This window comes from Benincasa hispida, chromosome 9 (genome assembly GCF_009727055.1).
Source record: "Benincasa hispida cultivar B227 chromosome 9, ASM972705v1, whole genome shotgun sequence".
NCBI lineage: Eukaryota > Viridiplantae > Streptophyta > Magnoliopsida > Cucurbitales > Cucurbitaceae > Benincasa > Benincasa hispida.
In genome coordinates, this window is record NC_052357.1 from 32,390,676 (window position 1) to 32,404,374 (window position 13,699).

The 13,699-nt window shown below is 28.5% G+C and overlaps 1 protein-coding gene across 1 annotated transcript; it reads right to left on the minus strand.

Moving 5' to 3' along the window:
- Positions 1-2,927: 2,927 nt before the first annotated feature.
- LOC120085436 (NAC domain-containing protein 21/22-like) lies at positions 2,928-10,638 on the minus strand. The gene is made up of 3 exons (XM_039041398.1): positions 10,321-10,638; positions 4,613-4,878; positions 2,928-3,461 (listed from the first exon to the last, which is right to left on the minus strand). The coding sequence occupies exons 1-3, from the start codon at positions 10,487-10,489 to the stop codon at positions 3,135-3,137; spliced, it is 762 nt and encodes a 253-aa protein (XP_038897326.1). The 5' UTR covers positions 10,490-10,638; the 3' UTR covers positions 2,928-3,134.
- Positions 10,639-13,699: the final 3,061 nt, after the last annotated feature.

Consider the following 13,699-nt stretch of genomic DNA (forward strand, 5'->3'; position numbering starts at 1 on the left):
CCTATCCATCTTTCTTCTGGAGTTTTTCAGCTCAATGAACTGATGTGGGCACCTATTTAGAGTGTATATTGTGTAGGACACAGCTTCAGCCCAATATTTCTCATGCAAAAGTGCATTGGACAGCTGTTCAATCTTTTAGCAACTCCATTTTATTGAGGTGTATACCTCACTGTTCTGTGCCTCACAATGCCTTCTCCCAGCAAAACAAGTTGAACTCCTCTCCACAAAACTCTAAACCATTGTCAGTTCTCAAGTGTTTAATATGTTTAGAGGTTTTCTTTTCAATCAAGGTTTTCCATTCTTTGAATTTACTAAACACTTCATCTTTGATTTTTGGAAAATAAACCCAACTCTTCCTTCAGTAATTATCAACAAAGGAAAGAAAATATGTTGCTCCACTTAGAGAAGGAGAGTGAGCTGGCCCTCATAAGTCAGAATGCACATATTCAAGTATCTCTTTGGAAGTATGTTGTCCTTTAAGGAAGCCTTGCCTTGTTGCCTTGCCAAGGATGCAATGCTCACAAAACTTCAAGCTGTCTCCAACACCTTTAGGAAGAATCCTCTATTTTGAAAGAATTTGCAGCCTTTTCACACTAATATGAGATAGCCTCTTGTGCCATAGCTCATCTTCTGTAGGTTCTTCATCTGTTGCCATCAAGGCTAAATGTGCCATTTGCACATCTTTAATGACATACAAGCGATTAGCTTTGTTGCCACCAACACTACTTTTGAGTCTTTAATTATTTTAAATGTGCCTCCAACTCCTCTGTATTCACAGTCAATGGAGTCAAACATCCTCAATGATAGGAGATTTCTCTTCAATGTAGGAACATGCCTCACATTTCTAATCAACTTCACTGAACCATCTTGCATCTTCAAGGATACAGACCCAGATCCAACAGCCCTATAGGTATTGTTATTTCCCATGTAGATCAGCCCTCCATCCCACTTCTTGTAGGTACAAAACCACCTATGGACTGAACAACCAGAATCTATCAACTAGTCTTGAGTCTCTATAGAATTCTGCTCTTCACATTCTTCAGTTGCATCTAAGGCATCTAGATACACAAGGAAATTTTCCCCTACAGCAACTTCTGTCTGTTTTCCTCCTTTGTTCTGTTGGTTCAGCTTCCTCTTCAAGGCATAATAGTCTTTCTTTTTGTGTCCAAATTTGTGGCAAAAATGACCCTTGATCTTAGACTTGTCACCACTATATTGCTTTCCTTTCCCATTTTTCTTTGTTTTCCCCTTTGAAAACAAACCTTCTCCTCCTTATTGATCTTTCTTGCTCATTTGTAACTCTAGTTATCTAACTCTTAATGCTGAAATGATTGCTTTTGTAGTGATATTCTCTACCATACTTCATGGCTGTTTTGACATCTTTAAACGATTCTGGTAGGGAATTAAGTAAGATAAAAGCCTCATTTTCTTCCCCAATATTGTCTCCTATTGATCGGAATTCTGATGACAGTCTCTTGAACTCGTACAAATTATCAATGAGAAACTTTGTAGCATCCATCTTGTATGTGAAAAATCTTTCCCTCAAGAAAGCTTTATTAGGCAGGTCTTTGTTGTGATAAATCTCGTTTAATTTTTTCCAGAGGTCATAAGTAGTAGGTTGGTCAACAATCTACCTTAAAACACTATCTGTAACATTCAAGACAATAGTTCCATAAGCATTTACCTCTATTGTCTCTTTCTTTGCATCGTTGAGTGTTTCAGGGTATTTTGCAGGGTCTATGATGGCCAAAAGTGCCTTCTGCTGTCCTAAGACTACCTTAATCTTTGCTTTCCATAATTCAAAGTCTATCTTTCCATCAAAGTTCTCGATTTCATACCTGGTTGTAACCATTCTTGAACTTCAAGATTGACTCATCTGATTCGAAGTATGCAAGAATTCAAATCTTGGATTTGTCCTGAACTGTTCTCTGAGCTTTGATACCACTTTTTGTCCTAGATAATTATGATCCACTTGTTTGCAAACCAAAATTACTCAGCATTAATGGTCAATTACACTTCAAGACTCAGGGAAGACTGTATGGTTCAAGCTTCAAAACTCTTCAATCGCTTACCTGAATGCAACTCTATCGTGTAGACGAAGCTCCAAAGAACTAGACGATAGTTCAATTATATAAACGATAGTACAAAGCGCTAGACGATTGTGTAGATGATAGTTGAGAAGAACTAAACGATCGTATAGACGACAGCTGAGGAACTAGATGATCGTATAGACGATGCAATGCAGAGCTAAACGATCGTGTAAACAATGTGATAGGAACTAAACGATCATGTACACGATATTTTAATAAAAGCTAAACGATCATAAAGAAAGAAAGAACACAAGTATTTAAGTGGTTCAGTCAAAGGTCTACATCCACTGTGCAAATCGGGAGGGTCTCTTTTATTACTTCTTCTTTAAACTTCTTACAGAATGAATGTCTTGCTCTCTCTCATTCTATTCTCTCATTCGTTTTCTTTTTATACAGGTGTTCATTGTCAACAAAAAAGCTCTGGTGGTTATAACAAACATAATAGAAAGAAGACGACAACATTCAACTGCCTGCAACTTCATTTCTTGTCTTCGGTTCTTTCTGTAATAGCTTGTTGTACAAAACGTTAAATCATATATAGTGAAGGAATGAAGTTTGATTGTATTCTATTTTTAAAATTAAAAATTTGTTTAGATATTCTGTAATTTGAAAGAAAACCAAATCTGATTCCAAAGGTAATCAAATCTCGCACGTTATCACTTAAAAATAGGTGCAATATATGTAGATTTGTGAGTAATTTCGACATTTACAAATTGTTAACGATTGATTTGCTATTTTATCCGATCTAAAACTAGTTTTCATTTTTCAAATGAAACTTTAAAAAGTGTTATTCCTTTTGTTAGCCCAAATTTAAAGCTAATTTATTGGAATAGATTCTGTTAATAACCTATATAACCTTTAATCCAATGGAACAATTTGAACACATGACTTCACATAAAATATTACAAAACACAAACAAGTAAAACTTACCAAACACTATTAAAATAGCAAATAATCAACCAAACTTTTGAGGTGTTTCTCTTGTTTTTCTTTCCTCATTTTGAATGATTGAATACAACTATTTTTTTTTTTTTTTATTCATCATCAAGCAATAAAATACTCGAAAGGGAAAAAGTCATTTTGGATGCTATCTTCAATCTCAAACTTCATTTGTTGTATGGTTGAATAATCATGATCAACTTCATTTAACCTAATGCCTTCAGCTACTTCTACATTGTTATTGATGTTGTTCCATGGCAACTTATTGGTGTCCGCTGCAGGGGGAAACTGGATGTAGCTCAATGGCGAACACAACAACGATGAAGCAGAGGCGGGTGGCAACGTATCGAACCCCCGGTTGATCGGTGTTATTTCCATGGTGATCTCGTCGCGCTTGCTCTTATGAAAAACTCTACACAGAACCCAGTCCTCCTGTATGTGCAAAAGTTTGAGTGAAACTGTGAATGAATAACATTACGATTTGATGATGATAAGGAATCCACATTTTTTTCTTTTCATCTCTCTTTAATTCTCTCTTTTTTAAGGTCAACTGTTTTTTAAGAACTCATTTTTATTTAAACTAAATTTCCAGTGGTATTGTACTAAAAATGGTTTAAACTAATTTTCATAATAAACATGTAAAAAAGTTAATTACAATACAAAAGGAAAAATCATTTCAATTTTGGAGTTTTTCTTTTCTAATACAAAAGCTTATAAATTCTTTGAGTATCCTTTGTAGTTCACTTTGATCAACTATTTTGTTTTACACCATAAACTATAATTTTCAGATTAAAAGAAGGAAAAAAAAAAAAAAAAACTAGTTTAATCTCCACAGTAGGGTATTCAAAATGAAAAATCAATTGCAATAAATAAAAAAAAATCCAAAATTTAGAAACTAAAACAAAATCCCTTCAAAGTTTTAAGAACAAATAAAAAAAAAAAAAAAGATTAAAACAGAATTTAAACTAAAAATGAAAATAAAAACTGAAAACCCTAGCTGCCCAACTATAGTTTCAAATTTTTTGCTTTAAAAACCTAAATATTTCTCACTTTCATAATATCATTATAAGCAAAATAAGGGTAATTATTTTAAATGACAAAACTACTAGAAATATTCTTAATTATAGCAAAATGTCACTAACTATCAGTGATAGACAGTAATAGACAGTGATATTTTGTTATATTTGTAAATTAGTTTGATCATTTTTCTATATTTGAAAACAACCCACAAAATAACTATAAAAAAGGTTAAGGTCCTTCCAAGAAAAAATGAAGATAGAAAAAGAAAAGAAGTTAAATATTAAAGATTGGGGTGATCTCTCTCATAAATGAGTATTTTTTCCCCTCTTTTCTTCAACATGTGAGATGAGAATTAGATTTTAAAATTCTAACCACTTGATCGAGAGAACATACTTAAACCAATTGAATTGAGTATTTGTTTGGGAAAGATTAAAATCACTTCAAAATACACCTTCTAATCATATTTTGAACGATAAGACGTATTATTCAATTGATTAATACCATTTTAGAGTCATTCTCGTGAAAAATGGAAATAAATAGCATGAAGAGAGAAAGGGAGAGACCTTTGGAGGTAAACGAGGGTTTTGAATACGAAATTCATGCATAATCCAAGGAGTTTTGATGCCATTTGGAGCTCTTTTTCTGTAGAATACCAAAGTTTTCCTCATCCCCATAACTTCACCACTTTTTGGATTCTTTACCATTCTATCTTTTCCAGTTGCTTTCCAATATCCTTCGATTGTTGCACGGTTTGCTCTCTCTCCTTTTCCATATTTTCTATCCCTAAAGCTGAAGAAATACCATTCCTTCCCATTTAGCTTTGCCACCTCTGCAATAAACACACTTTTATCATAATTTTATCTCACATTCATTCATATCAATCCTTCAACATCTTCTATCATCTTCCATGACAGATAGCATGTTAATCATGCACCTTTTCTTCTAAATAAAGAATGATATATATTCAACTCTATCACTGAATCCAAATGTTTATGTCATGAAAATATGTCAATTGTTTTCATGGCATGTTTTGATGTGTGTGTGTGATGCTTTTTGGGAAAAAAAAATCAATAGTAGAACAGTTGTTACATAATTATTCTTAGAAGAAAATTAGTAAATATGTTTTCAATAGCTTTTTAATTGTTTTTAGAATTTTGTAACCATTTTTTTTATTATTATTTTGTAACTCACTTGATCCTTCAATATTTGGATATCAAGAGAATCCGTAAGATATTAATCCTAAGTAAGTCACCATAGTGAATTGACCTCTTTGTATAACAAATTTTTATTACGAAGAGTTTTAAAAAAAAAAATCGTTTTAGTGGGTACAAAATTCTTCTTGTCACTCTTAATCAAAATTTTAATAAAACCTACCAATTTTTGTTATAAAGTCTAATATGTGAAATATTAGTATAGATTGGAGAGAAATAATACTAGAGGGAGATTGATCATAATTTAAATAGTTTATAAAAATGACACTTACTGTTGTAGGGTTAGAGAGTTCAAATATCTAACTTCATTATCGAAAGTACATGTCATAACAAATTGAGCTATAATCATATTGCGATTCAATCTATAGATTTTTTTTTAATTTAATATAATTAGTAGAAGAAATCAAACCATCAATCTTTAAAATGATAATTGATGTTACAGATAAATTTAGAATATATTTAATCATTTGTATAAATGTGCCTCTAATTATTATTATGCGAGGTAAGCTTCACATATTTATCCTAGTTGTCACACATCATTTATGAGGAGAGTTGCCTATGCCAACCTAATATATCTTTCACCCTTATCCTAATTTTTAAAGTTACAATATTTATTCATGAGAAAGAGAAAGATTAATGTTATACTTCATCCTTATCCTAGTGTCCACATTTACATCATTTATTCATGAGAGAGAGATTATTTTATTCAAGTTTATCCTTCACCCTTATCCTAATTTCTACATTTGCCTCATTTATTTATGAGATTAATTAGAAGTTCCTAATTTCAAAAGTTTTCTTCTTCCACCCATATTTGAGAGAAATTTTTATGCAATTTTCTCTCAAATTCCTTCTTCTTTATCTTACATTTGAAAGTTTTTTCATATGAAACGTTTTCTTCTTAGTTAAAATCCCTTTTTTTTCTTGACGTCTACATCTTGGAAAAATATTTGAAGTGATGAGAAGTCAATCCAAGAAGACTATAATATGACAATGACAATGGATATTTATTGAATGTGGGATATCATGTAATAAATTATATCAATAGTGTTTACCAATGGAAACAGAAGTTTAAATAGGACATGCTTGACCTAGGTGACCTAGGAAGTAGGAGTTAAAAATTTTAACATATTTGAGATTGATTATGAAATGATGGAAATCATTCTAAAAATATTGAAAATCATTCCAAATCAATTCCATGAGTATGAAAAATGCGTTTAAAAGTATAAAATTAAACCTTAAATAGATTTTGAGTGATTAAGATGTGTTTCGCAATGATTTTAAGTATGCATTTCAAAATTACTCTTAAACTTGACTTCTTGTTGGATTATGAGAGTTTGTGGATTCCACGACTAAAAAATATAAATTTAATGGTCTATTAACTCTCTACATATTATAAACCACACGACTAAACAACTCTTCAGATTTAACACAACTGGTTCAATATTCGATCAAAAATTTCTCAGTTTTTTTTTTTTTTTTTTGGATACACTGAAAATGGTCTAAATTTATGTTGTATTTTTTGACGACTGATTTTTTATGCTAGGGTTTATGGTTTTTTTTTTTTTTTTAATTGAGTTTGGGGGAGTGTGAAAAAGAAAACAAAAGTGATGATTGTTTTGAAGTTGCTTGGGACAATTGTCCTCAAATAATGGTGGTGTGGACAAATATGATTATATCATAGCGCTTTATCAGAAGGAAAAATTCCATAGTACAATAATATCAAATCATTCCATACAATTATTGTTTATTTGTTTCTCAAGTAGATGAATTATGGTATTGTTGTCTTCTATATAGTATTAAGAAAACAAATATGACATAATTTAGATAGAACATTGCTTAAAGGAAAGGAAAAGAATATGAACCATTATTATTTAAGTTCATGTATATGTCATTAGTAGCTATCACAAATAAGAATACTTATTATTATTATTATTATTATGGTCGTCGTCGTCGTCAAATTGATAGATCATTATGTATTTGTATTTTAAGTTTCATTCCACTCTAGTAATTATATTTTTAATTATTCATATTTATAGTTCCTGTAGGTAGGGATGAGCATGGTAGGCTAAAAATCAAGCCAACCAATTGGAATCCATCGAACCAAAGTCAGTCAATCGATCAGAAAAGGGGAGGTGGCAGTCGAGTGTTTTGAAGGAAGGAAAAATTGACATGTGGTTGATCAGTGGGTCTAATTTGGTCGAGACTTGATCGATCGACGGATGCGTTATTTATTTTTTTAAAATAAATATATAATAATAATAATAATATTATTATTATTATATAATATATTATATATTATATATTAAACAAAATATATATTAGATTAGGGTTTTAACATTTAGTTTCATATCCATAATCTTAAATACAATCCAAATTGGCTAATTAAATTCAGATAGAGGAAAAGAAATGTTATTTAATAAATCTAAAGAGTTCAAATGCTATTTTTATTATTTATTATAGCATTTTTAAGTAATAAAATAATAATAGTTCAAATGCTACTTTTATTGGTTTTTTTAAAATGATCAAACCGACCGATCGACCGAACTGTCGGTTGGTCAATTTTTGTTTAAAAGATGGTCGAGGGCGGTTTGGTCATTTTTCAAACCGACTAGATCGGTTCGGCGTAGGTGTGATCGAAAAATCGACTCTGATCGACCAATAATCACCCCTACTTATACTTTCTACAAATTTGAAAATGTAGACATTTACTCTGAATAAATCTTTAGTTTAAGTCTTTTGAAGTATGTTTTCTTGAAATTTTTAAAAACTCTAGTTAATTTTCGCTCAAGAAAAGGCATTATATGAATATATTTTTAAAATTTATAAATGGAAGGTCAATACATGAAAAATCAACTGCTAACACTAATAGTGAGATTTATTAGAAATATAATAATTAAATTTGAACAACTACAAGTAGAGACTAGAATAAAACAAAACTCCAATCTATAGATACCAAATTTATATTTCGTCAACCTTATTATTAAGTTAGCCAATGTTTTAATTAAAAAGTTTTTCATGTTTATAATGGACATTAAAAGTGCTATATACTGAATTATTTTTTAAAAAAATACTCATTTAACCAAATTTTCTATAAGAAAAAAACTGACAGCTACGTATTGAAATTTCCCACTCTTAACTCGCCACCCACCCCTTCTTTTTCTGAAAAAAACACCCTGATCCCTTAATTATTTTTAGATTTAGATATAATTTGTACAAAACTTAACAAGTCATCTTTTATATAATTAAAATGGAAGAAGACAATGATACTACAGAGGTTCAAACTCAAGATTTTCTATGTTAATATCATTTAAATCACCATTAAACTTAAATAATTTAGGAAAATTATTTTAAATATCAAATTATTGAAAGTATTTACAAATATAGCAAAATATCACTAACTACAGTGATAGACACTGACAGACATATGTCTATCAATATCTATCAATAGTGCACTTTGCTATATTTATAAATATTTTAGTTCATTTTTTTATATTTGAAAATAATTCAATAATTTAAACTAATATTGTTTGTTGTTCTATATTTAATGAATTGTTTTTATAAATATTTGTTTATCAATTTCAATTATATTTTGATTTAAAATTTTAATATATGTTTATTTGTTTGAGTTACTAGATCATCATACACTTGTAGATATTGATATGTTTTAGTCTCTCTTACCTTTCCCATGTTTTGTTCTTATTGTAATTACTCATCATAGTCAATAAAGTTTACTAAGAATCTAATGTCAGATTTGAAAGCTGAATACCTGAAGGATAGGGATGGTTTGATAATCAATTACTTTTTTATTTCTTATTTTTTATTTTTAAATTTTTATAAATGAATGTGTTTAATTTACAATTCAATTTTCCTCCTACAATCCTACATTCATACACTGATATATTTTAGATCAGCGATTGTGGAGTGTATCTACTATTTGAGTTTAAAAAGAACACAATTGTGAAACACATACTTTTAATTTTTCAGATTTTAAAAAATAAAAAATAAAAAATAATTATCAAATATGTTTTTTATTTTTTATTTTTTAATAAATAGAAAATAAAAAACTGTAACAAAACATTGTTTGGTTTTTGTTTTTCTTAAAACTTAAAAGCTAAAAATAAATTTTCAAAAACTAAAAACTAAAAATTAAAAGTGAAATAGTTATTAAATTGAGCCTAAATTACTACACGTGTGTCTCAAATATTAGTCCATATAAATATCAATTTACATATACACCGGAGGAATAGCAAAAATGCTAAAGTAGTGAACTTTTTTCTTTCTATAAAAAAATAGTTAACATTTGAAAGTTTTAAAAGTAAAGGGCTTAATATGGAACATAGATTTAAACTTTAATTATTGTTTTAGTTAATGGATCTCATATTATTTTTTAATTAACTATACAAATAAATAATAATAACTCTAGATTCGTTGCTAATTTACTAGGGACAATTTTTCCACACCAAACCCTAATTTTATGGAGCTTCTTGAACAAGCAGAACATAATACATATACTTAGCTACTTGGCCAAGCAAACTAATACAATAGAGGATTTTGCGTTTTATTTTTTCTTTTTTAATACTTTTTTTCGAAAAGCTAACCATGAACTATATCAATTCATTGAATTGCAAAAGCGAAATCTAGAGTATGAAAGTATAAAGACTAAGTTGATTATTATAACCTGTAAATTATACTAATCTGTGTTGTAGTCCGAGTTGAAAAATAGTAAACAATGTACGTAACAAAGAGGGAAAGAGAAGATAGATACGAAATAGTAAACTCTATAATAAACAAAAATTTCAAATAATATTATTGTAGTTAATTGTAGTTTATAAATAAGTATAAATACCATTATTATAAATTGAATTATAATAACTCACTCTTTCTATCAACTTGAAGTTGAAGACCAAATAACTCCTAAAATAGGAGTACTAACCAAAATAATTTTAAAAGAAACATTAACAGCACTTTAGTGCTACTTTTAAAAATGGTTTTTTCTTTTTAGAAAAAAGGCACTTCACTTAAAAATAGTTATATGAAAGTTGAAAGAGAGAAAGAAGTACCAGGAAGCTGCCATGGCTCACAAGTATGCAAGTCAATTTCAACCAAAGTTCCATTCAAAGCTTCTTCATTTGTGATTTTTTTGTACAAATAATGACATACTAACTCCTCATCACTTGGATAAAACCTAAACCCAGGAGGAAGACTTGCTCCAATGTCTCGTAAGCCCATTCTCGTAATTTCGCCTCGATCAATAACGATTTTTTTTCCTCTCTATAATAAGATCTCAAAAAAAAAAAAAAAAAAATCCTAAAATTACATATAGAGATGTTTTAAAGAAACATGTGGGATGGTTTGAGGAGTTGATTGCTTAAGTTTTTGAAGTATGCTTGTATTTATATATACATATATACATATTATGAGGTGGACAAGTGGCTAAAGTATCTTGAAATTGAAATTTAATTAAATTTATGAGAAGGAGAATTAATTGACTTGAAAATTCATATGAAACCGTGTTAAGAAAGAGAGAAGTTGGCATGAAATTTCAAAGCAAAAACCGTGTGTTTGTGAGAGATTTAGATATAGCTGATTACATAAAGCTCCAAAGAAAAACTAGAGGTGTACGAAATTTCTTCTATTAAAAGAAACGTCTACTTCAAGCATAAATAAATTTTTGTTGAAAAAATATTCTATCGAATCTTTTTATATTAAAAAACTCTATATAAGATTTACATTAAAAGCTTTAACATGTAATAACATGATTTTTCAAAGTTGGTCTTGGTCTCTGTTGACATGTTGTTAAGATATTATATATATTAGTTAATAATACGACATAGGTCATATTAACGTAATATGTACCTATTCGTTAAGTCTTTTACGTAGAAATTTCTATGAAGATGGCACCGACAGCGTGGGACGAATCGACGGTGACGAGTTGAGTAGATTCGATCGATGGCACGGCAGGACGAGCAAATCTGGTCGATGATGACGAGGAGAGAGATCCGTGGCGACCATGACTGAAGAAGAAGAGATGAAGATGGAGGGTTATATACTGTAAACCCCCATATGAAGATAAGCTTTAATTTTTTTTTCCTATTTTTTATATATACTGTGATATATATACTTTCTTTTTAGCTTTGGTAGGAAATTTGATATATATTGTGGAATATGTATTCGTTTATTTGATATAAACGAGTGTTTTTTTTATTTAGACTTATTGTATTATGATATATACATTGTGGTATAAATAAAATTTATGAATATTTATATACTGTGGTATATTTCATATATTGGTTTATACTGTGATTTATGTCAAACATTAAATCAATATCTAATTTATAAATTGTAGTATATTTCATATATTGGTTATAATATTTTCAAATACTTAACAAAATGTTCTAAGGTATATTTAAAATAATCATGAATTCATCAAAATGTTCTAATGTATATTTAAAACAACCATTAATCTATTTAAAAAAATGATAGGTGAAACTAACATAAATATAAAATAAAATTTCATTAAATACATTTTTTCCAAATTAAAAAATAGAAAAAAAAATTAAAATAAATATACTTTCTTTCTTTATAATAAATATATTTTCTCTCTTCATCATTAAATTAGATTCGAAAATAGGAAATATATACCTAACGAATATAAATAAATATAATAAAGAATAAAACTATCCAAAAATAATTTTTTTTTTTTTAAAAAAAAAATCAAACTTAAAGACATTTATGAAAATATATGGTCTATCTTTGTTAGGTAAAAATTCCTAATAATTATATCTTTATTGATATACGAATTTTTTTTATGAAATAAAGAAGTAAAAGTTACAAAGACTTAAGTTTAAATGGACAACACATCCATACCATTTATGAAAAGACAGACTATTATGATAATTTATCCATACCAACTCATAATTTTTTTGTTTTGTTTTTTGTTTTTTTTAATGGCTTTCGAAGTTGATAGATAGGCTGAAAGCACAAACTTAATCTCATTGGTTTAAAACAAGGTTTTCGGCATAAGCATAACCATGCACTATACCTTTAGAAACAAACATCGAATAAAACCTTAATTAATTGTTGACCAAAGATTTTTAATTTTGGTAAGGTAGCAAAATCAAAGGGTTTAACATGTATCAAACATAGTTTATAAGAATCCAATCATTAATGATCATTTCACACAGTTGATCTTTTATTTAGTGAATTTAAATAAAAATTCATAAATCTTATTGTACCTTTTGAAATGTTTCCTTGAATTAAGAATTTTGATTCAATACTAATAACTCATAGAATTAAGATAGATGTGGTTTATGTATTTTCTAATGAGTCTCATTAATGACGTTACAATATAGTTTAAATTAAAATAACATGATAAATTAAGGAGAATTATTGTTTAATTAATGGTGTGTTTATAACGGGATAAGTTTTGTACATTTTAATTTTTATTATAAGTTCTAAATATTTGTTATTGCATTTTTATTTTTATTTTTTAAATGAACAATAATACGTGAGTTAGGATATTTCAATCTCTAATTTCTTAGTCGAAAGTGTTTACAATGATGTCAATTGATCGAGATATATGCAAAAATTGGCCAAGAACTATTTATTTTAATACTACACTTTATTTTGGTTAATTAATCAAGATCACTATTTAATCATAGGTTAAATGGTAAATTAGCCAAATATGTATTTCTTCTTTTGTAAGTTATTGGATAAAATTTTCAACTAATGAAATATTCTAAACAAAAAGTGAAACTGACAAACACTAATGCCATGCGGTCACCTTCTAATTTTCTCCTGTCCCTCTCAAAATACACAGCTCACATTCACACTTGGCATATTGCCAATCTCAAAGACCTTCAATTAATGGAATAATCTAGTAACCCCCTCTCCAGAACTGGATTAATTTGAAATTATGACCCTTTGGACAGTAATAATAATCTCAATTATTTATTCGTAATTATTACAAATATTTTTAAAAGTACCACATTTTCACAAATATTTTTAAAAACTATCATATTTGTAAAAAAAAAAAAAATGCTAGTATATACGTATAGTTATTAAATTTTGAAGTCTGTGTCTATTTGATCTCTAAACTTTCATAAATTTCTAATAAAACTTTAAACTTTCAATTTTGTGCTCAATATGTCTCCGAAAAATTTAATTGATCTAATTGATAGAAATTTGAATTTTGTGTCATTGAATCTGAAATTAAGATGATTCATTATGCAAAACATGAATGTTCCACAAATAGTCCTGGCAATCACAGAAACAACAAATAAAGTACCAACAACTAAATAAACAAATAACATATAGAGCTTTGTAACACAGTTCAATGATATATCACCTACATCTAGAGGGTAGTTGTTGGGATTTATGCCTTAAAGCATCGTAGTTAATTAGTTATTGATATTAATTGATTATTTTATGTATGCAATA

Bases quoted from the DNA above. Each gene is read 5' to 3' on its own strand.
- LOC120085436 (XM_039041398.1), bottom strand. From the start codon at position 10,489: ATGGGCTTACGAGACATTGGAGCAAGTCTTCCTCCTGGGTTTAGGTTT. The intron at 4,879-10,320 runs GTACTTCTTTCT...TGTTTATTGCAG, and splicing joins TGAGCCATGGCAGCTTCCTG to AGGTGGCAAAGCTAAATGGG. The intron at 3,462-4,612 runs GTCTCTCCCTTT...TTGCACATACAG, and splicing joins ACCCTCGTTTACCTCCAAAG to GAGGACTGGGTTCTGTGTAG.